The sequence below is a fragment of the Nerophis lumbriciformis genome, linkage group LG15 (assembly GCF_033978685.3).
Source record: "Nerophis lumbriciformis linkage group LG15, RoL_Nlum_v2.1, whole genome shotgun sequence".
Taxonomy (NCBI): Eukaryota; Metazoa; Chordata; class Actinopteri; order Syngnathiformes; family Syngnathidae; genus Nerophis; species Nerophis lumbriciformis.
In genome coordinates this window covers 24,421,957-24,448,994 of record NC_084562.2, presented here as the reverse complement: position 1 = coordinate 24,448,994, position 27,038 = coordinate 24,421,957, and the positions used below count along the sequence as shown (strand labels likewise).

The window sequence follows — 27,038 nt, the reverse complement described above, 5'->3', positions numbered from 1 at the left end:
TCGGACTATAAATCCGTTTTTTTCATAGTTTGGCCAGGGGTGTGACTTACACTCAGGAGCGACTTATGTGTGAAATGATTAACACATTAGCGTAAAATATCAAATAATATTATTTAGCTCATTCACGTAAGAGACTAGACCAGGGGTCGGCAACCTTTACCAGTCAAAGAGCCACTTTGATCAGTTTCACAAATTATAGAAAACAATGGGAGCCGCAAAATTTTTTTGAAATTTAAAATGAAATAACACTGCATACAAAGATTTTTTTTTGCTTTGTGCTATGTATTAACCAGGGGTCTCAGACACGCTACCCACACCTTAATAAGGAATTTGAATGCTGGTGCGGCACGCGGGTTTTATATGAATGGCGATTGTCAGCGTGCCGAGATGGTACAGTATATAGCACCCACTACAACCAGCGTGCCTGATCAGCCACACGTTGTATGGGCTTCCGCTTGCTCACGTAAGTGCAAGCAAAGTATACTTGGTCAACAACCACACAGGTTACACTGACGGTGGCGGTATAAAAACAACTTTAACACTCTTACTAATAATGCGCCACACTGTGAACCCACACCAAACAAGAATGACAAACACATTTCGGGAGAACATCTGCACCGTAACACAACATAAACACAACAGAACACATACCCAGAATCCCATGCAGCCCTAACTCTTCCGGGATACATTATACACCCCCCGCTACCAAACCCCGCCCAGCTCAACCGACGCACAGAGAGGGGGGGTTGATGTGTGAGGGAGCAGGGTTGGGGTGGGGGCGGGGTTTGGTGGTAGCAGGGGTGTATAATGTAGCCCGGAAGAGTCAGGGCTGCATGGGATTCTGGGTATTTGTCCTGTTGTGTTTTATGTTGTGTTACGGTGCAGATGTTCTCCCGAAATGTGTTTGTCATTCTTGTTTGGTGTGGGTTCACAGTGTGTTTTTTAAAATAAAACAATAAATTAACTTGTGATTAACAAATTTGTTATCAATAATTCAAATGTTCTTTGTAACGTTAACCTCAAAAAGCACAGGATTTTAACAACAATTGTATGAATAATATTGATGTTTTAGTCATTTTATGCTATACAGACTTAAAAGTAGGATGTCGTTGTGGCTTGTGCAGCCCTTTGAGACACTTGTGATTTAGGGCTATATAAATAAACATTGATTGATTGATTGATTGATTGTATTTTTATTTATTTATGGTGGTCTCTTTTTAAAAATAAAACAATAAATTAACTTGTGATTAACAAATTTGTTATCAATAATTCAAATGTTCTTTGTAAAAACGTTAACCTCAAAGAGCACAGGATTTTAACAACAATTGTATGAATAATATTGATGTTTTAGTCATTTTACGCTATACAGACTTAAAAGTAGATACAAGGTTGCAGTACAAACATAAACGATCTTAGAGGTATGTTTCTTATTAGTCACTCCCTTAAAGATTTTGCAGGTTTTTTTTCTGATTGCTGCGGCCAAAAAATGCCTAAGTTTTCGTCAGCTTTTTCAGAGAGAGGCAGCAACATTTGTATTTTTATTTATTTATGGTGGGCTTTTTAAAAAAATAAAACAATAAATTAACTTGTGATTAACAAATTTGTTATCAATAATTAAAATGTTCTTAGTAACGTTAACCTCAAAAAGCACAGGTTTTTAACAACAGTTGTATGAATAATATTGATGTTTTAGTCATTTTACACTATACATACTTAAAAGCAGATACAAGGTTGCAGTACAAATATAAACGATCTTAAAGGTATGTTTCTTAGTAGTCACTCCCTTAAAGATTTTACAGGCTTTTTTTCTGATTGCTGCGGCCAAAAAATGCCTAAATTCTCGTCAGCTTTTTCAGAGAGAAGCAGCTATATTTGTTATGTTTTTTTTTATTTATGGTGGGCTTTTAAAAATAAAATAAAACAATAAATTAACGTGTGATTAACACATTTGTTATCAATAATTCAAATGTTCTTTGTAAAAACGTTAACCTCAAAAAGCACAGGATTTTAACAACAATTGTATGAATAATATTAATGTTTTAGTCATTTTACGCTATACATACTTAAAAGTAGATACAAAGTTGCAGTACAAACATAAACAATCTTGGAGGTATGTTTCTTATTAGTCACTCCCTTAAAGATTTTGCAGGCTTTTTTTCTGATTGCTGCGGCCAAAAAATGCCTAAATTCTCGTCAGCTTTTTCAGAGAGAAGCAGCAACATTTGTATTTTTATTTATTTATGGTGGGCTCTTTTTAAAAATAAAACAATAAATGAACTTGTGATTAACAAATTTGTTATCAATTATTAAAATGTTCTTAGTAACGTTAACCTCAAAAAGCACAGGATTTTAACAACAATTGTATGAATAATATTGATGTTTTAGTCATTTTACGCTATACAGACTTAAAAGTAGATACAAGGTTGCAGTACAAACAGACGATCTTAGAGGTATGTTTTTTATTAATCACTCCCTTAAAGATTTTGCAGGCTTTTTTTCTGATTGCTGCGGCCAAAAAATGCCTAAATTCTCGTCAGCTTTTTCAGAGAGAATCAGCAACATTTGTATTTTTATTTATTTATGGTGGTCTCTTTTTAAAAATAAAACAATAAATTAACTTGTGATTAACAAATTTGTTATCAATAATTCAAATGTTCTTTGTAACGTTAACCTCAAAAAGCACAGGATTTTAACAACAATTGTATGAATAATATTGATGTTTTAGTCATTTTACGCTATACAGACTTAAAAGCAGATACAAGGTTGCAGTACAAATATAAACGATCTTAAAGGTATGTTTCTTAGTAGTCACTCCCTTAAAGATTTTACAGGCTTTTTTTCTGATTGCTGCGGCCAAAAAATGCCTACATTCTCGTCAGCTTTTTCAGAGAGAAGCAGCTATATTTGTTTTGTTTTTTCATTTATGGTGGGCTTTAAAAAAATAAATAAATAAATAAATTAACTTGTGATTAACAAATTTGTTATCAATAATTCAAATGTTCTTTGTAAAAACGTTAACCTCAAAAAGCACAGGATTTTAACAACAATTGTACGAATAATATTGATGTTTTAGTCATTTTACGCTATACAGACTTAAAAGTAGATACAAGGTTGCAGTACAAACATAAACAATCTTGGAGGTATGTTTCTTATTAGTCACTCCCTTAAAGATTTTGCAGGCTTTTTTTCTGATTGCTGCGGCCAAAAAATGCCTAAATTCTCGTCAGCTTTTTCAGAGAGAAGCAGCAACATTTGTATTTTTATTTATTTATGGTGGTCTCTTTTTAAAAATAAAACAATAAATTAACTTGTGATTAACAAATTTGTTATCAATAATTCAAATGTTCTTTGTAATGTTAACCTCAGAAAGCACAGGATTTTAACAACAATTGTATGAATAATATTGATGTTTTAGTCATTTTACACTATACAGACTTAAAAGCAGATACAAGGTTGCAGTACAAATATAAACGATCTTAAAAGTATGTTTCTTAGTAGTCACTCCCTTAAAGATTTTACAGGCTTTTTTTCTGATTGCTGCGGCCAAAAAATGCCTAAATTCTTGTCAGTTCACTGGAACTAAGGAGCCAAGCCCAACCCCTGAAAAACAACCCCACACCATAATTCCTCCTCCAACAAATTTTACACTTTTTCTTATAATAGAGCCAAAAGTTGACTTTGGAATATTTAGGAGCGAGGAAATTTCACGACTGGATTTGTTGCACAGGTGGCATGCTATGACAGTTCCACGCTGGAAATCACTGAAAGCGGCCCATTCTTTCACACATGTTTGTAGAAACAGTCCCCATGCCTAAGTGCTTGATTTGATACACCTGTGGCCGGGCCAAGTGATTAGGACACCTGATTCTCATCATTTGGATGGGTGGCTAAATACTTTTGGCAATATAGTGTGTATATTGTATGGGCCAGTAGTCAAAACTGCAATATCGGTATATCAAAAGGGAAAAAGAGGACTAACCTAAACAGGCCTGGGAATGCTTTGTATGTTCTGGTCTGAAATAAAGCAGTCATTATATATTTCCTGTATCTTTGCATCCTTTCCAGTGGGCTCCTGTTCAAAGTATTTGACGCTTCATGCACCCTCATTTTGTTTTTGTCTGTCCCCCTCGTGCAGCACCTCCAATTTAGAAATCTCACCGATGACGTGGTAAGACACAGCAAATAATGGAAACAATTCCTCCGTCGTCTTGGCTGCCAACTGTCACTGTTCACTAACACGACTAATGTTCTGCATTTATCCACAAACCTAACCATAGTGGCTCCCTGGAACCCTTTCAAAAATGTAGGAAAAAGGTATAGGAAAAATATGTACATTTTGTTTTAATGTGGTTTCTTTAGTAGGACAAACTTGACAAAAACCATCCAAATTGTTAGAAATCCCACTGTTTACATTGAACATGCTCCACTGATGAGAGTATTCAGTGAGCGACATTTTCTCCTACTAATTCCGGCGGTCCTTGAACTCACCGTAGTTTGTTTACATGTACAAACCCCGTTTCCATATGAGTTGGGAAATTGTGTTAGATGTAAATATAAACGGAATACAATGATTTGCAAATCCGTTTCAACCCATATTCAATTGAATGCATTACAAAGACAGCATATTTGATGTTCAAACTCATACATTTTATTTTTTTTTGCAATTAACTTAGAATTTCATGGCTGCAACACGTGCCAAAGTAGTTGGGAAAGGGCATGTTCACCACTGTGTTACATGGCCTTTCCTTTTAACAACACTCAGTAAACGTTTGGGAACTGAGGAGACACATTTTTGAAGCTTCTCAGGTGGAATTCTTTCCCATTCTTACTTGATGTACAGCTTAAGTTGTTCAACAGTCCGGGGGTCTCCATTGTGGTATTTTAGGCTTCATAATGCGCCACACATTTTCAATGGGAGACAGGTCTGGACTACAGGCAGGCCAGTCTAGTACCCGCACTCTTTTACTATGAAGCCACGTTGATGTAACACGTGGCTTGGCATTGTCTTGCTGAAATAAGCAGGGGCGTCCATGGTAACGTTGCTTGGATGGCAACATATGTTGCTCCAAAACCTGTATGTACCTTTCAGCATTAATGGTGCTTTCACAGATGTGTAAGTTACCCATGTCTTGGGCACTAATACACCCCCATACCATCACACATGCTGGCTTTTACACTTTGCGCCTATAACAATCCGGATGGTTCTTTTCCTCTTTGGTCACGACGTCCACAGTTTCCAAAAACAATTTGAAATGTGGACTCGTCAGACCACAGAACACTTTTCCACTTTGTATCAGTCCATCTTAGATGAGCTCAGGCCCAGCGAAGCCGACGGTGTTTCTGGGTGTTGTTGATAAACGGTTTTCGCCTTGCATAGGAGAGTTTTAACTTACACTTACAGATGTAGCGACCGACTGTAGTTACTGACAGTGGGTTTCTGGAGTGTTCCTGAGCCCATGCGGTGATATCCTTTACACACCGATGTCGCTTGTTGATGCAGTGCAGCCTGAGGGATGGAAGGTCACGGGCTTAGCTGCTTACGTGCAGTGATTTCTCCAGATTCTCTGAACCCTTTGATGATATTACGGAGCGTAGATGGTGAAATCCCTAAATTCCTTGCAATAGCTGGTTGAGAAAGGTTTTTCTTAAACTGTTCAACAATTTGCTCACGCATTTGTTGACAAAGTGGTGACCCTCGCCCCATCCTTGTTTGTGAATGACTGAGCATTTCATGGAATCTACTTCTATACCCAATCATGGCACCCACCTGTTCCCAATTAGCCTGCACACCTGTGGAATGTTCCAAATAAGTGTTTGATGAGCATTCCTCAACTTTATCAGTATTTATTGCCACCTTTCCCAACTTCTTTGTCACGTGTTGCTGGCATCAAATACTAAAGTTAATGATTATTTGCAACAAAATTTTTTTTTATCAGTTTGAACATCAAATATGTTGTCTTTGTAGCATTTTCAACTGAATATGGGTTGAAAAGGATTTACAAATCATTGTATTCCGTTTATATTTACATCTAACACAATTTCCCAACTCATATGGAAACGGGATTTGTATCATATCTGTATGTAATATTGGCTGCATTTCTGATAGTTGTTCCAGACCACAGCAATTTTTAGCCAGCTTACAAAGATTGCAACAAATCCGTTAGAAGAAGACAGCCTGCCGTTTCCTTTAACTTGGACACACACATCTATACCTTTGGCCATTCTAAACCAGTCATTTCCAGGAGTTATCTCACCCTCTGAGAAGTGGTACTAATGTTTTCCAATGTTGTAAAACATGTGTAGGATAAATATTACATTTCAACATTTCTGTCAACGAAGATTTGCGTCAGCATGCGACACATACAGGTAAAAGCCAGTAAATTAGAATATTTTGAAAAACTTGATTTATTTCAGTAATTGCATTCAAAAGGTGTAACTTGTACATTATATTTATTCATTGCACACAGACTGATGCATTCAAATGTTTATTTCATTTAATTTTGATGATTTGAAGTGGCAACAAATGAAAATCCAAAATTCCGTGTGGACCGACACCAGCTGGACTGCTGCTGAGTGGTCCAAAGTCATGTTTTCTGACGAAAGCAAATTTTGCATTTCCTTTGGAAATCGAGGTCCCAGAGTCTGGAGGAAGACAGGAGAGGCACAGGATCCACGTTGCCTGAAGTCTAGTGTAAAGTTTCCACCATCAGTGATGGTTTGGGGTGCCATGTCATCTGCTGGTGTCGGTCCACTCTGTTTCCTGAGATCCAGGGTCAACGCAGCCGTCTACCAGCAAGTTTTAGAGCACTTCATGCTTCCTGCTGCTGACCTGCTCTATGGAGATGGAGATTTCAAGTTCCAACAGGACTTGGCGCCTGCACACAGCGCAAAATCTACCCGTGCCTGGTTTACGGACCATGGTATTTCTGTTCTAAATTGGCCCGCCAACTCCCCTGACCTTAGCCCCATAGAAAATCTGTGGGGTATTGTGAAAAGGAAGATGCAGAATGCCAGACCCAAAAACGCAGAAGAGTTGAAGGCCACTATCAGAGCAACCTGGGCTCTCATAACACCTGAGCAGTGCCAGAAACTCATCGACTCCATGCCACGCCGCATTAACGCAGTAATTGAGGCAAAAGGAGCTCCAACCAAGTATTGAGTATTGTACATGCTCATATTTTTCATTTTCATACTTTTCAGTTGGCCAACATTTCTAAAAATCCCTTTTTTGTATTAGCCTTAAGTAATATTCTAATTTTGTGACACACGGAATTTTGGATTTTCATTTGTTGCCACTTCAAATCATCAAAATTAAATGAAATAAACATTTGAATGCATCAGTCTGTGTGCAATGAATAAATATAATGTACAAGTTACACCTTTTGAATGCAATTACTGAAATAAATCAAGTTTTTCAAAATATTCTAATTTACTGGCTTTTACCTGTAGTCATTTTGATAGTAGGCTAATATAGACACTTACATCATGTGTTGTCTTCATTATATAAGAGTTTTAAAGTCATTTTGATAGTAGGTTAATATAGCTAATATAAACACTTACATCATTTGTTGTCTTCATTTTAACACTCATATAGACTTTTAAAGTCATTTTGATAGTAGGCTATTTTTTAAAGTCGAGTTCTACCTTAAGACTGATGTCCTCCCCTCCAGCAGGTCTCCCTGCACAGTGGTCTCCTAATGCAAGTCCTAATTAGGCAGACATTAGAAATGGAAATCAACTCCGCTCTTTTCTCTGCTGGCTCTTCCGTCTCATCCTCTGCATCTGTGTTCTCAAATTTGTATCTCTCCTACATCTCCGTCCTCGCTGTCCTCAATCATCATCTTCCAGTGTTGCCAAGTCCCCAGTAAGGAAAGTAGCTATCGGCTGTCATAAAAAGTTGTCTAAAGTTGACGGATAACATCATTGCCTCCTTTGCGTAATTGAACTTGGTAGGAGAGAGGAGTAATGTGGTGGGAGACATAAAATGGGTTTAAAAAAAATTCAAAGTATGATTAGAACTGGAAATGTTGGTAGCGGTACCTAGGGGTGTAACGGTACGTGTATTTGTATTGAACCGTTTTGGTACGGGGGTTTCGGTTCGGTTTCGGAGGTGTACCGAACGAGTTTCCACACGAACATATTACAGTGTTTCCCACAGGACAGGCATCTATTTGTGGTGGTGTGGTCGGGGGGTGGGGGGTGACGGCGGCAGCGGCGATGACCAAGAAGAACGCGGAGTTGGAATATAAGTACAACACTTTATGTACATATTTAGCTCATTAAAATTACCGACAGGAAGGCGAGAAACACTTTATTTCAACAGACTCTGGCGCCGTACCTGTCGTCAAAACTCCAAAGACCGACTGCACAGTTGCACAGTTGCGCTAACAAAATAAGAGTCTCAGAAAGCTGGCGTGCACAAGCTAGCAAGCTACGGAGTTTGCCGACAATGTATTTCTTGTAAAGTGTATACAAAGGAGTACGGAAGCTGGACAAATAAGATGCCAAAAACCAACCACTTTCATGTGGTATTGGACAGAAAGGAGGACTTTTTTTCTCCTCCATTTGAAAATGCGGAGGTTATCAGCACCACTGTCTGATTCCTATCAATGCAAGTCATCACAATCAGGTAATACACCAACTTATATTCTTGACTTCATGAAAGAAAGGAATCTATATGTGTTAAACATGCTTGTATTATTTTTAAACACCTTTAACTTGTTAACAATATTAACTATATGTGTTAAACATGCTTGTATTGTCATTAAACACCTTTAACTTGTTAACAATATTAACTATATGTATTAAACATACTTGTATTATCATTAAACACCTTTAATTTATTAACAATATGTGTTAAACATGCTTGTATTATCTTTAAACACCTTTAACTTGTTAACAATATTAACTATATGTATTAAACATACTTGTATTATCATTAAACACCTTTAATTTATTAACAATATGTGTTAAACATGCTTGTATTATCTTTAAACACCTTTAACTTGTTAACAATATTAACTATATGTATTAAACATACTTGTATTATCATTAAACACCTTTAATTTATTAACAATATTAACTATATGTGTTAAACATGCTTGCATTATCATTACACACCTTTAACTTGTTAACAAAAACATATATTTCATAAATAAGTAAATATAAATTATATATATGAATGAGGTAGATCCCCACGACTTGATCAATTGAAAAGTAGCTCGCCTGCAGAAAAAGTGTGAGCACCCCTGAGTTACACCCATCTGAACAGGTCAGCCACCTGTTTAAAGCCCGATCACAGTTGAAATCTTGAAATGAAGGGCCTTTAATGGCCAAAACATTAACCTGGACAACGTTTTAACAGCTGGTTGGCTCAGATTTTATTCTTTTCATTGCATTCACATGCTGCAGTGGACAGTGGACATTTTAGCTTCATTATTAATGCAGTATCTGAAGCAAGCTGTCTCCACGTGTGTTTATTGACAAGAGGGTTATAACCTGGACACGTTGGCTCGTCGGTATGGTAACACGTGACGTGACAACAGCGGCGGTGTTAATGAAGCAGCGTCAGGCTGCTCACCGTCAGTGAAACGCTCGGTGAAATCGCGGATTAACGTTAAATATATGACGAGCCGCGAGCGATGCAGCTATAACTTATCTACCTACAACCTATATTACCCTCGTATTTTGATCCGGTCGGTCCGTTCTTTTACTCCGCCGTCGTCTTCTTCTTCTTCTTCTTCTTCTTTCTTCTGGCCCACCAGGTGAATTAAGTGCTATTGGCGGAGTTACAATGCATAGTAGGCTACCGCCACCTACTGCACCGGAGTTGTAACTACAAGGTACATTCACAGACAGAGTCCCATTGCTTTTATGAGCGGTCGAGTGAGTCAAAAGCCGAAAAATCCATTTGTGGCGGACGTAATTCTTTCGTGGCGGGCCGCCACAAATAAATGAATGTGTGGGAAACACTGTATTAAGTAGCCGCCTCCGCTTCCTTCTGCCTCTGTTTCTGTCAGTCCTCTATACAGCACCCAGCATTGTCCCGCCCACACAACCATCTGATTGGTTACAGACAGAGCGGTAACAGCCAATCAGCAGTGCGTATTCATAGCGCATCTAGTCAGTGCTTAGCGTTTAGCAGGTAAGCATCAGGCAGCGGACTCTCCCCAAATGATAATAAACACCTCCCAGTCAACTACTAGTAACATCACTGTGAGCCCGTTGACCTTCTAGAAACATAAACGGCAGCTCAGCTCGCTCGCAGTCCTGGCTTGAGTTGAAGGCTAATTCGCTTTTAGCGTGACATTAGCTCATTTTGCGGTGTGTGTGTTACGGACAGCAAAGCCCTGTCTGTTATTTCACTTTACCTTTTTCTGTGTTGATTGAGCTGTGTTGAAGCAGCAAAAAAGGACATTATGTTAAATGAAGCGTTTCTGTCTCTGATAGTTGATATAATAATGTAACTGCATCATTAAGCCTACATGAACTCCATGGTGTTCAGGGTTGAATAGTCTCTCCAATTGCTATTGTACCATTTTTTTCAGCTATAGTTACATTAATCATTAGTAATGGAGCAGCCTAGTTTTGAATGGCAGGGTCCCTGCTATCACATGTTGATAAGAATATAACATTTACATAGTAAATCAACTACAGGCTTCCCAAATGCTGTAATAAATTAAGCATGATGAGTTAGCTTGAAACTGTTTAATGTTGCACTTTTTATATGTAGAAAAAAAGTTTTGTCATTTTATTTAATCTGAGCAACAACTTGAGGCAGTTTAATGTTGATTAACGTGGGCAGAATTATTATAGTGTTCCCAATGTTAAAAGGATAACGCCATTGTTAACAAGATTGGTAAATAAATAACCAAAAAATGTATATTTTGTTGTTTTCTTACTGTACCGAAAATGAACCGAACCGTGATCTCTAAACCGAGGTACGTACCGAACCAAATTTTTTGTGTACCGTTACACCCCTAGCGCATTCTTGCCAACCCTCCCGGATTTTCCGGGAGACTCCCGAAATTCAGCGCCTCTCCCGAAAACCTCCCGGGACAAATTTTCTCCCGAAAATCTCCCGAAATTCAGGCACATAATATAAACAGCGTACCTGCCCAATGACGTTATAACTGTAGCATGATCGAGGGCGAGTTCTTGGTTTCTTATGTGGGTTTATTGTTAGGCAGTTTCATTAACGTCCTCCCAGCGCGGCAACAACGCACAACAACAGCAGTCACATTTTTGTCTACTATAAAGCAGTTCGTCTGCCGTAAACAGCAATGTTGTGACACTCTTAAACAGGACAATACTGCCATCTAGTGCATTTGATGAAAGCACTTTTTGCGTGCCACACAGCAATGCATCATCAGAGGTGGCTAGAAAAACAGCATGGTTAGAAAAATAGTGACAAATAGAACAAGGATGGACAATTCAACCCTTAACTCAACAATGAGTAGATGAGTGTTATGTGTGTGTATATGTGTAAATAAATGAACACTGAAATTCAAGTATTTATTTTATTTATATATATATATATATATATATATATATATATATATATATTTAATGAAATACTTGACTTGGTGAATCCTAGCTGTAAATATACTCCTCCCCTCTTAACCACGCCCCCAACCACGCCCCGCCCACAACCACGCCCCCTCCCCGCCCTCCACCTCCCGAAATCGGAGGTCTCAATGTTGGCAAGTATGCCCTAGCGGTACCAAAATATTGGTACCGGGACAACACTACTTTGTGCCGATAGAAATATTCCTCTTTTTTCTTTTTTTTTTCTTTCTGTCAGTTTTTCTTTATTTTCCTCAAAGCGTGCTCACATGCTTGGATATTGCATGGTGCTTTCTATGGTTGGCTATGTTTAGGCACCAGGGATTTATTGTTTGGTCTGTGATTGGTTCTTTCGGTGAGCCAATAAGAATTACTCGAACTACATTAGGCCGCGAGGAAACACGTTTATTATTATGAAAAATATATATACAGGTAAAAGCCAGTAAATTAGAATATTTTGAAAAACTTGATTTATTTCAGTAATTGCATTCAAAAGGTGTAACTTGTACATTATATTTATTCATTGCACACAGACTGATGCATTCAAATGTTTATTTCATTTAATTTTGATGATTTGAAGTGGCAACAAATGAAAATCCAAAATTCCGTGTGTCACAAAATTAGAATATTACTTAAGGCTAATACAAAAAAGGGATTTTTAGAAATGTTGGCCAACTGAAAAGTATGAAAATGAAAAATATGAGCATGTACAATACTCAATACTTGGTTGGAGCTCCTTTTGCCTCAATTACTGCGTTAATGCGGCGTGGCATGGAGTCGATGAGTTTCTGGCACTGCTCAGGTGTTATGAGAGCCCAGGTTGCTCTGATAGTGGCCTTCAACTCTTCTGCGTTTTTGGGTCTGGCATTCTGCATCTTCCTTTTCACAATACCCCACAGATTTTCTATGGGGCTAAGGTCAGGGGAGTTGGCGGGCCAATTTAGAACAGAAATACCATGGTCCGTAAACCAGGCACGGGTAGATTTTGCGCTGTGTGCAGGCGCCAAGTCCTGTTGGAACTTGAAATCTCCATCTCCATAGAGCAGGTCAGCAGCAGGAAGCATGAAGTGCTCTAAAACTTGCTGGTAGACGGCTGCGTTGACCCTGGATCTCAGGAAACAGAGTGGACCGACACCAGCAGATGACATGGCACCCCAAACCATCACTGATGGTGGAAACTTTACACTAGACTTCAGGCAACGTGGATCCTGTGCCTCTCCTGTCTTCCTCCAGACTCTGGGACCTCGATTTCCAAAGGAAATGCAAAATTTGCATGGTTGGGTGATGGTTTGGGGTGCCATGTCATCTGCTGGTGTCGGTCCACTCTGTTTCCTGAGATCCAGGGTCAACGCAGCCGTCTACCAGCAAGTTTTAGAGCACTTCATGCTTCCTGCTGCTGACCTGCTCTATGGAGATGGAGATTTCAAGTTCCAACAGGACTTGGCGCCTGCACACAGCGCAAAATCTACCCGTGCCTGGTTTACGAACCATGGTATTTCTGTTCTAAATTGGCCCGCCAACTCCCCTGACCTTAGCCCCATAGAAAATCTGTGGGGTATTGTGAAAAGGAAGATGCAGAATGCCAGACCCAAAAACGCAGAAGAGTTGAAGGCCACTATCAGAGCAACCTGGGCTCTCATAACACCTGAGCAGTGCCAGAAACTCATCGACTCCATGCCACGCCGCATTAACGCAGTAATTGAGGCAAAAGGAGCTCCAACCAAGTATTGAGTATTGTACATGCTCATATTTTTCATTTTCATACTTTTCAGTTGGCCAACATTTCTAAAAATCCCTTTTTTGTATTAGCCTTAAGTAGTATTCAAATTTTGTGACTCACGGAATTTTGGATTTTCATTTGTTGCCACTTCAAATCATCAAAATTAAATGAAATAAACATTTGAATGCATCAGTCTGTGTGCAATGAATAAATATAATGTACAAGTTACACCTTTTGAATGCAATTACTGAAATAAATCAAGTTTTTCAAAATATTCTAATTTACTGGCTTTTACCTGTATATACAGTACACTGCAAAAAGTCAGTGTTCAAAATAAGGGGGGAAAAAATACAAAAATGAGGGGTATTTTATTTGAACTAAGCAAAATTATCTGCCAATAGAACAAGAAAATTTGGCTTGTCAAGAATTTCCAAAACAGGTAAAATTTGCTTACTTCAATGAACCCCAAAATACCTTAAAATAAGTATATTCTCACTAATAACAAGTGCACTTTTCTTGGTAGAAAAAAAAAAAAGAGAGAACTTTTTGCTCAATATGTTGAAAAATATTCCTAAATGAAGTAAATGCTAGTGCTATTATCTTGACATAATGATATGCGCTCGGCATTACATTTACTTATACTAAAAACTAATTTATTGTTTTTAATAGAAATTCAACAAGCTAACCTCAAAGAACCCAAAAAATACCTTAAAATAAGTATATTCTCACTAATAACAAGTGCACTTTTCTTGGTAGAAAAAAAAAATGAAACCTTTTTTCTCAGTATGTTGAAAAATATTCTTAAATTAAGTTAATCTTGACATAATGATTATAAATTTCTTGAAACCAGCAAACTTATACTAAAAACTAATTTATTGTTCTTAATGGAAAGGCAACAAGGCAAGTGCTTGTTACTCTCGGGGTATACTAGCCGCTCAGGCAAATCATATGGTCTGAAAATGCATTTTTCCATCGACAACATGACATCATCGCGCCAAGTGCGTGCTCTTTCAGTCAATTAGTGCGCATATATACAGCCCGGAACCCCGGCCAAAATTTTTTTAATTGTAATTTTGAAGAATTCATCTGAATGTGCATGAACTATTTCTGTTCAAAATGGTTAGAAATGTCACATGTTAAATGTTTAAATATTAACTGTCAGTTTACTGTACTGTGCCAACTGTACTACTATAAATCAAATCAAATCAACTTTATTTATAAAGCATTTAATATTTACCACAGGGGGTAGCCAAGGTGCTATACAATGGGCAGGTTAAAAGATAATACGAGTACCGAGCAAACACAACACAAACAAAACACGATAAAAAATAAATAAATAAAATAGAATAAATAAAAACATAAAAACAGGTCCACAGCAGGTGTATTATGGGGCGCCATTGCAGGATGGATATCACTCAGTGTTAAAAGCCATGGAATAAAAGTATGTTTTTAAGAGAGATTTAAAAACAGGAAGAGAGGAGGCTTGTCTAATACTCAGAAGTAGGTCGTTCCAGAGCTTGGGAGCAGCAGCGGCGAAAGCTCTGTCACCTCTAAGCTTCAGCCTTGTGTCAGGGACCGTCAACAGCAGCTGATCGGCTGATCTTAAGGATCGGGTGGGGCAGTAAGGCTGAAGGAGGTCGGAGAGATAGGTTGGCGCGAGGTTGTTTAGACATTTAAAAACAAATAAAAGGAGTTTAAAATTGATTCGATAACGCACTATATGAGTACGTATTTTCTATTGTTGCATTGAAAATAAAACAGCAAAGTCCATTTGGCTGTCATCTGTTTTAATTATGAGACACAATTGTGTCAGAGACATGATTTTTTTTTTTTCATGCTTGAAATAAGAAATTATTACTTTAAAAAAAGTAGTTTCATACTTGTGAGTGTTGATGACACAGCTTTGCAACAGTCATACTTGCCAACCTTGAGACCTCCGATTGGGAAGTGGGGGTCGGGGGTGGGGCGGGGGGCGTGGTTAAGATATATATATATATATATATATATATATATATATATATATAAGAAATACTTGACTTTCAGTGAATTCTAGCTATATATATATATATATATACATATATATTTTATTACATTATATATATATATATATATATATATATATATATATAAAGAAATACTTGAATTTCAGTGTTCATTTATTTACACATATACACACACATAACACTCATCTACTCATTGTTGAGTTAAGGGTTGAATTGGCCATCCTTGTTCTATTCTCTGTCACTATTTCAGAACACACACATTATACAAATATACATTATAAAATCAATAAGAAAACGGGAGCTCTAATTTGGGAGTCTCAATTAGGATCAGAAGTTCCTATATAAACATTGCGCACTCACGTCGCCTTTTTGTATTGATTACTGCAGCTGTGCACTGGATTCATTCACAAATACAAATTACAACTCACAAACACTTTAGAGTTATGCTCCACCATCAGAATGTGTACTTAAACTTATAAAGATCACATGGATATTATTCAGTGAGTTGATTCACCAAAACTAACCTGTTATACAGGAGGAAAAAGCACACAGGACGTTTCAATTGTTCACAGACTGGTCGCTCTCATCAGAATGACAAGACACTTCCGGTCTGCAGGTGATAGCATTCAATTGGGAAGAAACGCCCTACTGCCCCCTACTGACCAATGTGAATACTGATAAATGTGTAATGACAGCTCCAAAAACGAATTCAAACCACAAAATAAAATAAATAAATCAACACAAAAATGTGACACATTATGGGTGGGTCACATATGCATGTACAGTAGATGGCAGTATTGTCCTGTTTAAAAGTGTCACAACATTGCTGTTGGCAATGTTGTGAACAGTATGTCAAAAATGTCACTCAGGTCCGCATGGAGCTGGAGGGGGCGTGGCCTCCAGCGCTGCCTGAATTTTCTGTGGTGTTAACACCAACCTGTTGATTATCGTTTCTATTTCTAACGTAACTCTTATTTCACCTTGTCACTCACTTGTGTCTGCATTTTTAATATCGTGACTCCTTTTCTCCATTTTTTTTGTGCAGCTGGACAGATTTGCCAGTATTCGGATTCCGGGGAGCAAAAAGGAGCGGCCCACCATAGCGCATGCCAAACACAGCCACTCCGATTGGGCCGTGTTTTCGTCCTCCAACTCCCACGAGTTTGTGGAACTCTCATCCAAGATCACTTCAGAGAAGGAAATCCTGGCACTGTTTGAAAAGATGATGGTATGAAAGTCATTCTGATATTCTTATATTAAGGTTTCCATCGAGCTGTTGAGGTGCAAAAATGGCGTATTAACGCAAATATAAGACTACCGTATTTTTTCCGTACTTTAGAGCGCTAAATTCCAGGAGAAAAAAATAGTTTTTATATTAATCGCAGATATATACGTTGCAAAATGAGTTATTTACTCATACATATTCTGTAAATGCTTATTTACACACATTAACTGTAACACGGCAGTAAAACGGCTGATCAAACAAAACATAAGTCATGGTCATGGACCCACTAGCTGCGGAAGCTAGCTCTCCAATCAGCTAAACGGACTCAATAACTCCACGGTGACGTTTTGGTAGATTTACTGAGGAATTTGTGCAACTGAAACGATACAAAAAGAATGCTGTTGTAAGTTTTTAATTCTAACACAGACACTCGTAAATGTGTTAGCATAAGGGGTGTAACGGTACAAGTGTTAGTATTGAACCGCACGCACACTCACGCTCACACTCACACACACTCTTGTATTTACCTTCTTGAGACCTCCGAAAAATGCCTACCTCTTTAGAACCACCCTTTCCAGATATATAAAGATTTGTATTTACAACATTAATAATGTCTACAAACTATGCAATTATAAAAAAAGGTAAGCTTTTCGAAAAAAAAAATATTTTTAATTTTTTGTTTGTAATTGTTTTTTAATCCTCATTATTTACTTCAAGTTATTACAGTATGTCTCTATATACATATTTATTTGATTTTTTTTCAATAATTTTGGCCAAAGGGGGCGCATTTCAATTTCTTACACACACTTATTACATATGTTGACCAGAGGGAAAGCACTTCAAATTTTTTACACACACTTGTTATTTCATATGTTGACCAGAGGCGGAGCACTTCAAATTTTTACACACACTTGTTATTTCATATGTTGACCAGAGGGGGAGCACTTCAAATTTTTTACACACACTTGTTATTCCATATGTTGACCAGAAGGGGAGCACTTAAAATGTTTACACACACTTGTTATTTAATATGTTGACCAGAGGGGGAGCACTTTTAAAACCGACACACAGTCAATTTGAAAAATCCCTCTTTATTGGTACCACCCTCATTTTTATGTAATTCACCACCAGGGGTGCAAATGAGACATTCTCTATTAGATGCAATGGTTTTCCGTATTGGGACCATGATTTATGTCCTCACTTGTTCACACCTCCTCATATGGAAGGTACTTTTTCTTCTTGATGTCTCAAGACGGGTAGAAATACAAGAACACACACACACACACACACAAGTTGAAACTCGTAATGTTAACATAAGGTAACATGGTATAATTTTTGCTAACTAATAGACAACCAACCCACGTCAACGATTACAGAACCTCCTGGCAGAGGTAAAAAACAGATATTGTATTTATAATATTTTTCCAAAAACCAAAGTTCTGGTCATCTATAATTTCTGGACACCTTCACATTTTTCCCCCCCCCACATCTATACTCTTTACTCGGGGTGTAAATTTTTGGGCACTTAACGATTCGATCCAATTCGATTCCGGATTCAATACAATTGTTGATTCAAACCGATTTTCCTAATGTATCTTTTGGTATAATAACTATAATAAACGTTTTCAAAACCGGTTAGAAAAACTACTTCTGGTTGCATGCAGATGGCCTAAAACATCTTTAAAAATGTACGCTTGTATACAAAAAACAATAAAAAAATTACAGCTCAAAGAGGCAAAAGCGACTGTTTTTAGTACTTTTTTGTCTTGAAGGGGGAATTGCCAACTTCCTGTTGATTTCTGCCCAAGGATGTACATTTATGAAATCTAGGTCTAAGTCAGACCTACATAGAGAATTGTGTTTCATGTCTCTCTGACCTTCGTAGTGGGAGTTACAGGCAGTCTAGTTTTTTTTTTCTCCTAGGGGGCGCTAGAGCGCAATTTTGAGTTTTGGGGTTCGTTTTTTTTATTAAAAGACAATTTTTGCAGGTCCTGATGTGTGGGTCAAATATGGTGAGCTTTGAATCATGTTAAGTGGGTCAAATTAGTGCTCAAAGAGGCGGCGGAATAATAATAATAATAATAATAATAATTAAAGCTGCAAGCAGCGTTGTTCGGGCCCGCGTATTTGGCAGGTGTTAGTCCTAAGTGTCCCAATACTTTTGTCTACTTTTAGTCTGAAGTGTCCCAAGACTTTTGTCTAGTGTACCTACCTTGTCTGCATTGTGTGGGCACGTTGGTGCTTCCTGCTTTTGAGCAGCCATCTTAAAAAAACAGCACCGCAGGAGCATCAGTGCAGCGGGTCTTTGAAGGGTCATAAAATCAAAACCGGAGCAGGTATCACAACTCTTTCACGAACTTTTAATCAGAAGGGTTCAATCTCTCTCCTGTGTTAGTTTGAAGCCGAAACAACAAACGCGCTCAGAGGAGATAATGTTTGAAGAAAGGTGACGGGTTTTTACAAAAATGTTGTGTTGAAGGGGGAATAGCAAACTTCCTGTATATTTTTGCTGGGGGTTGTCAATTTATGAAATGTAGGTCTAAGTGAGACCTACGGAGAGGTTTTCGTTTCATGTCTCTCCGACCTTCCCAGTGGGAGTTACAGGCAGCTTTGTCAGATTTGTCATCCGAGGAGCAGTTTTTTGTGCGTTTTATTAAAAAATTGCTGTAAAGCACAATTTTTAGATTTGGGGTTAGGTTTTTTCATTAGATCACAGTTTTAGCCAGTCCTGATGTGTGTGTTCAGTTTGGTGAGTTTTGAAGCATTTTAAGGGGTCAAATTACAGCTCAAAGAGGCAAAAGTGACTGTTTTTAGTACTTTTTTGTCTTGAAGGGGGAATTGCCAACTTCCTGTTGATTTTAGCCCGAGAATGTACCATTATGAAAGTTAGGTCTGAGTCAGACCTACATAGAGGATTTTGTTTCATGTCTTTCCGACCTTCCTAGTGGGAGTTACAGGCAGTCTAGTTTTTTTTTTCCTAGGGGGCGCTAGAGCGCAATTTTGATTTTTGCAGTTTTTTTATTTTTTATTAAAAGACAATTTTCGCAGGTCCTGATGTGTGGGTCAAATATGGTGAGTTTTGAAGCATGTTAAGTGGGTCAAATTAGTGCTCAAAGAGGCGGCGGAAGAAGAAAGAAAGAAAGAAAGAAAGAAAGAATAATAAAACCTTAGAAATTCAATAGGTCCTTATGTCCCATTGCATAAGGACTCCCTGTGGGAGTCTTTTTGCAATGGGCCATTGCGGGCCCTAATAAAACCTTAGAAAAATAATATTTTACATCACGGGGGGTGTTTAGGGCACGTCCGACCAGTACGAGGAAGACCAAGGACACGTTTGGGAGACTATGTCTCCCGGCTGGCCTGGGAACGCCTCGGGAGGAGCTGGATGAAGTGGCTGGAGGATGTTTTAAAAATTATTTTTATTAAATCAATATTGAAAAATTGTGAAACAATTTTTAGAATCGGGATGAATAAGAATTGCGGTTTGGATGTGACTCGATTTTTTTTTTTTTTGTGTGCACCCTAACTATTTATGCAACTTAAATGTATAATTTGTTACATATCCACAATCAAATTAATCTATAATCAAATTTAAGTCCAAAAAAATTTTTTTTAATTTTATTTTATTTATGAGCGATTCCTGCTGCCTTCCAAATACAAACCCTGTTTCCATATGAGTTGGGAAATTGTGTTAGATGTAAATATAAACGGAATACAATGATTTGCAAATCATTTTCAACCCATATTCAATTGAATGCACTACAAAGACAACATATTTGATGTTCAAACTCATAAACTTTATTTTTATTTTTTTGCAAATAATAATTAACTTAGAATTTCATGGCTGCAACACGTGCCAAAGTAGTTGGGAAAGGGCATGTTCACCACTGTGTTACATGGCCTTTCCTTTTGACAACACTCAGTAAACGTTTGGGAACTGAGGAGACACATTTTTGAAGCTTCTCAGGTGGAATTCTTTCCCATTCTTGCTTGATGTACAGCTTAAGTTGTTCAACAGTCCGGGGGTCTCCGTTGTGCTATTTTAGGCTTCATAATGCGCCACACATTTTCAATGGGAGACAGGTCTGGACTACAGGCAGGCCAGTCTAGTACCCGCACTCTTTTACTATGAAGCCACGTTGATGTAACACGTGGCTTGGCATTGTCTTGCTGAAATAAGCAGGGGCGTCTATGATAACGTTGCTTGGATGGCAACATATGTTGCTCCAAAACCTGTATGTACTTTTCAGCATTAATGGCGCCTTCACAGGTGTGTAAGTTACCCATGTCTTGGGCACTAATACACCCCCATACCATCACACATGCTGGCTTTTACACTTTGCGCCTATAACAATCCGGATGGTTCTTTTCCTCTTTGGTCCGGAGGACACGACGTCCACAGTTTCCAAAAACAATTTGAAATGTGGACTCGTCAGACCACAGAACACTTTTCCACTTTGTACCAGTCCATCTTAAATGAGCTCAGGCCTAGCGAAGCTGACGGCGTTTCTGGGTGTTGTTGATAAACGGTTTTTGCCTTGCATAGGAGAGTTTTAACCTGCACTTACAGATGTAGTTACTGACAGTGGGTTTCTGAAGTGTTCCTGAGCCCATGTGGTGATATCCTTTACACACTGATGTCGCTTGTTGATGCAGTACAGCCTGAGGGATCAAAGGTCACGGGCTTAGCTGCTTACGTGCAGTGATTTCTCCAGATTCTCTGAACCCTTTGATGATATTACGGACCGTAGATGGTGAAATCCCTAAATTCCTTGCAATAGCTGGTTGAGAAAGTTGTTTCTTAAACTGTTCAACAATTTGCTCACGCATTTGTTGACAAAGTGGTGACCCTCGCCCCATCCTTGTTTGTGAATGACTGAGCATTTAATTGAATGTACTTTTATACCCAATCATGGCACCCACCTGTTCCCAATTTGCCTGCACACCTGTGGGATGTTCCAAATAAGTGTTTGATGAGCATTCCTCAACTTTATCAGTATTTATTGCCACCTTTCCCAACTTCTTTGTCACGTGTTGCTGGCATCAAATTCCAAAGTTAATGATTATTTGCAAAACAAATGTTTTTTTTATCAGTTTGAACATCAAATATGTTGTCTTTGTAGCATATTCAACTGAATATGGGTTGAAAAGGATTTGCAAATCATTGTATTCCGTTTATATCTAACACAATTTCCCAACTCATATGGAAACAGGGTTTGTACATTTTGTAATTACTTAAAAACATAATTATCCCTATTATATTTTATATATGCTTTCTGATGCATTGGATGTTTGCTTGCTTTGACTATTATTCTGGAAAGCCCGGTTGCCTAGGGTATGGTACAAACAAAACAATTGAATGCTTTTCCTTTTCATTTTGATTTCAGGAGGACATGAACTTGAACGAAGAAAAAAAGACGCCCTTGAGAGACAAGGACTTGAGTACAAAAAGAGAAATGGTCATGCAGTATGTTTGTACTGCTTCAAAAACGGTATGTTTTTTCAACCTGTGCTGAACGCACACAGGATGCAATAATAATAATAATAATAATACTAGTAAAGGTCTGTAAAATGTAATTTGTACTAGGGCTGGACAATTAATCACATTTTGGTTTGGATTTCGGTTACGGCTTCTCACAATGATGAATTTACAGTACAGGCCAAACGTTTGGACACACCTTCTCATTCAATGCGATTTCTTTATTTGCATGACTATTCACATTGTAGATTGTCACATCAAATCTATGAATGAACACATGTGGAGTTATGTACTTAACAAAAATAGGTGAAATAACTGAAAACAGCTTCAAGAGGTAGTCACCTGAAATGGTTTTCACTTCACAAATGTGCTTGAAGCTCATTGAGAGAATGCCAAGAGTGTGCAAAACAGTAATCAGAGCAAAGGGTGGCTATTTTGAAGAAACTAGAATATAAAACATGTTTTCAGTTATTTCACCTTTTTTTTGTCAACATACCTGCCAACTACTCCGGTTTTCCCGTAATTAGTACGGTTTTCATCAACCTATTCCGGGTTACGGTTGCAGTTATAAAAAATACGTTTTTTCATTAATTAAAAAAAAAAAAAGGGTGAAAACTACGCGAATTGCACCTTGTGCAGACAAGATTTTTCGATCGGACACGGAGGAATTAGCGATGTAAAAGACCACGTTGGGACAAAAAAAACACAAGTCTAATGCCGTTGCTAGCGATACAAGTGGAAAACTTTCAACGTTTTTCGTCGCCCAAACAGATTCTTTGGATGTGATGAATGCCGAAGTTTTATTTACGGAGGCAATAATTGAGCATGGACTTCCAATCGCACTGGCTGATCACATGGGACAGTTAAATGTTTGTAATGCAACCTTTAAAAATCATTACGCGGTGATCGCGGTCCCAAAAATAAACTTTTCTTGCATGATAATGTCCAGAAAAACTCGCTTTATATTACTATAGAGTCCTTTTAACGAATGAGTTTGATGGTTTATCACAAACCTTAAATGAAAGAAGTCCTTTGTTCTCCTGCACCATGCATGCGCTTTGGCCTTGCTTCGTGTTTGGTGCGCAATCCTGTCGGCTGTATTTCACAGCACGTCTTTGACAACTTGAAGTGGCATAAAACATTTAAAACAAAGGGGTTATAGGAACAATCACTTTCAGTGTTTTATGCCACTTCAAGTTGTCAAAGACGGTATGCTGGTGCCCGACTGCCACAAGTGGAACAAACATTTGAAACAAAGGGGTTATAGGAACAATCACTTTCAGTGTTTTATGCCACTTCAAGTAAACTTATCATAAAGTTACCATATCATTTTTGCAGTATGATCAATCTGATAGAATAAATTTGGATTTTAGCCACAAAAAGGTAATGACACGAATGTTATCTATTGGAATAGTTTAGTACTGTTATACTGTTAAAAGTGTTTATACTATTTATGCTTTCAAGTCCAAGTTGAAGAAATCTTGTTAAATGTTGACAGCATAACTACCAAAATACAGAAGTATGTCCTTAATATTTTTGCAGTGCTATTTCTGTTGAAAAGTTAAAATGATTACATCAGAGATGTGATGTGCCACTTTTCAAGTGTCTGATGGCTTAAATTAATTTTTCATATTTTGAATTCTTTTGAAAGGCTTACAAAAAAACTACATTTGAATTGTAATTCCATGCTATTGACAGGACTATTAATTTTAATGAAGTTAGCTTACCATGTTTACAGTATGATAATTGTGATAGAAATGTGAATTTTAGGCACAGAATATTTTTTACAATGGAACAAGGCAGTAGATTATACAAGCTTGGACAGAAAGTTAATAATGACACCAATTTTTTTTTTAATGCAATTGTTTAGTACTGTTTTACCATTTGTTTACTGTAAAAAGTGTTTATACTGTTTATACTTTCAATTAACAAATTGAAGTCTTGTGAAAGGTTGACAGGATAACTGGCATTAACTGTCAAAATAATTTCAAACTATTGAAGTTAGTTTACAGAATAAACATGTCAATCAACCCATATGATTTTTGCTGTAATATTTTTGTTTTGAAAAGTCACTGTGACTGATAGAAAAGTGATGGTTTTAGCAACATTTTAACCTGTCTGAATGCTAATAATCATTTTGCGTCGGGGGGCGAAGCCCTGAACCCTCCACCAGGACTTTGTCCTGGACCTACCGGGGCCTGCGGCCCTTGGACCCTGGCTACTAGGTTTTTCTGATTTCAAAAGTTGGCAGGTATGTGTCAAGTACGTAACTCCACATGTGTTCATTCATAGTTTTGATGTGACAATCTACAATGTAAATAGTCATGAAAATAAAGCAAACACATTGAATAAGAAGGTGTGTCCAAACTTTTGGCCTGTACTGTATAATCGGGAAAAAAATAGATTAATGGGCCGTGCAATATGCATGCAACTTCCTGAGCTTGTGACGGTGGGAAAAAAAAATGTTTTGGATGTCACCACAGTTCATACTTGCCAACCTTGAGACCTCCGATTTCCGGGAGGTAGGGGGAGGGGGGTGGGCGTGGTCGGGGTGGAAGGGGGGCGTGGCTAAAAGGGGAGGAGTATATTTACAGCTAGAATTCACCAAGTCAAGTATTTCATATATATATATATATATATATATATATATATAACAAATACTTGACGTTCAGTGAATTCTAGCTATATATATATATATATATATATATATATATATATATATATTTTATTATATGTGTATATATATATATATATATACTTGAATTTCAGTGTTCATTTATTTACACATATACACACACATAACACTCATCTATCTACTCATTGTTGAGTTAAGGGTTGAATTAAAGTAAGAACTTTACACTACTTTATATTAGAAATGGCAACAGCAGAGGATGAATGTCCCATAACAAGAAGATAGAGAAAAAGAAGAAGCTTATGCATGGACTACAATTGCGGACTCGCGCACATTTCCAAGACTAATGCAGATCCCAAATATAGATCAGCAGGTACCAGAAGGTAAGAAAAGTTGCTTTTGCATAATATTGCAAAACAAAACGCCAGATAATGTCTGCTCAAAGTTGTCATTTTGCGATTCTTACACGCACCATAATAATACTCGTATGTTTAATGCGCCGACAATCCATCAAGCGGTGCGTCTTCATAGCTTACCGAAGTCGTACTAAAAACATTTTGACAAATTTTTGAGCGCTGTGTGTAATGTTCTCTATTCTCAATGGAACAATTAAAGTTTTGGTGTTGTTTACTGCCATCATATTGCAGTCTGCACGTATCTCTTATGTAGCAATTAGGTCAGTAAGCACAACCAGAATTATGCCGCACTGTCGATTTTTTTAGGAAATGTAAGGATTTTGCGTGCGCTAGAGATGCGCGGTTTGCGGGCACAACCGCGGAGTCCGCGGATTATCCGCGGATCGGGCGGATGAAAAAAAAAAAAAATAGATTTTATCCGCGGGTCGGGTCGGGTCGGGCGGTTGAAATAAAAAAAAATTAGATTTTAAATAGATTCAGGCGGGTGGCAGTTAAACCAATTGGGAAATATATATACATAGTTAAATGTTGTTACCCACATACGAAAAACGAGCAGGCACCTGCAGCATTGCCACAACAGAAGAAAAAAAAAAAAAGAGATGGACACTTTTACGGAGCGGAGAAGGGACGCCTCGCCGGGGTCCGGGACCGAGGCCCCTTCCCCCGAGAGGGCCCCACCGGGAGCCGTAGCTGAGGCGATCCGCGAGAAGGGCCCGACGCACGTCCAGGGTCACCACCGCGCCCACCGCACCGACACCCCGCCTCGTCCGCCTTCGCCGCGGATAACCGCCCGCGCAGCTTACCTGCCCGCCACCCCTGTTGCCGGGGGCGCGTAACAGGGGTCACTCCGCGCGCAGTGCGCTCACGAAAGGGGTGGGGCTCACCCTGGTTGATATAGACAGCAGGACGGTGGCCATGGAAGTCGGAACCCGCTAAGGAGTGTGTAACAACCCACCTGCCGAATCAACTAGCCCTGAAAATGGATGGCGCTGGAGCGTCGGGCCCATACCCGGCCGTCGCCGGCAGCGAGACGCGCTTGGAGGTGCGCTCAGCGCGGCTCCCATATGATTGCGCACTGGTGTGCGTCTGGGTCGTGACAGCGTGGCACGCGAATGTCTGTGCTGCATTGGATCAGTCTCCTTTCTTTAACAGGCAAAAGCTTTATAACCTCACTAATGCCTTGCATCGTCTATATTAGATGTATAACAACGGGCGGGTGCGGGCGGGTGCGGGCGGGTGCGGTTCTGATCAAATGTTACATCGGGTGGATGGCGGATGGTTGACGACTTTCTGATGCGGTTGCGGATTAAATAATTGCCTATCCGCGCATCTCTAGCGTGCGCCTTATAGTCCGAAAAATACTGTATTTTTGCAATTATCGTCCAACCCTGTTTTGTACTTTATTTGTATTGAAAATAGAAGAGTGGTAGAAAACCACCAAAAAAGTGGTCAGCAGTGCTGCAATATATTTTTTCTTGTTGACATAAACCTCCCAGTGCTCCAATGCAAAAAAAACCAAAATAAATGCGTTGCGCTTGGATGAACTCCGGTCCTTTAGCACTTGGTTGTTGATTATTAAATGTCTTAATTGTTTTCTTGTGTCTTAACAATTGGTCTTGAACCAAACAAAACCTTTTTTTTTTTTTTTTTTTTTTTTTTTTTTTTCCCAATCAAGCACCTTTTAAAGGGGAACTGCACTTTTACTGCCTCCTTTTATTTCACATTTATCCAATATCAAACAAGGTTGCAGAGTCCCAGTGAGCAGCTGGAGGCGCAACTTCGAATATGGGCTGAATACTGAATATTCCTCTGCAAATACGTTTAAAGGGGAACATTATCACCAGACCTATGTAAGCGTCAATATATACCTTGATGTTGCAGAAAAAAGACCATATATTTTTTTAACCGATTTCCGAACTCTAAATGGGTGAATTTTGGCGAATTAAACGCCTTTCTATTATTCGCTCTCGGATCGGGAAGCAATCCGCCATTTTCTCA

The 27,038-nt window shown here is 38.4% G+C and overlaps 1 protein-coding gene across 1 annotated transcript in view; it reads left to right on the top strand.

Moving 5' to 3' along the window:
* LOC133615853 (protein diaphanous homolog 3-like) overlaps nt 1–27,038 on the top strand; it is a 394,852-nt gene that overhangs the window by 26,066 nt on the left and 341,748 nt on the right. The window contains exons 3-5 of the mRNA XM_061974703.2: nt 4,136–4,168; nt 16,334–16,516; nt 21,901–22,005. Coding sequence (XP_061830687.2) covers nt 4,136–4,168; nt 16,334–16,516; nt 21,901–22,005 — 321 coding nt within the window. The remainder of the gene's footprint in view (nt 1–4,135; nt 4,169–16,333; nt 16,517–21,900; nt 22,006–27,038) is intronic.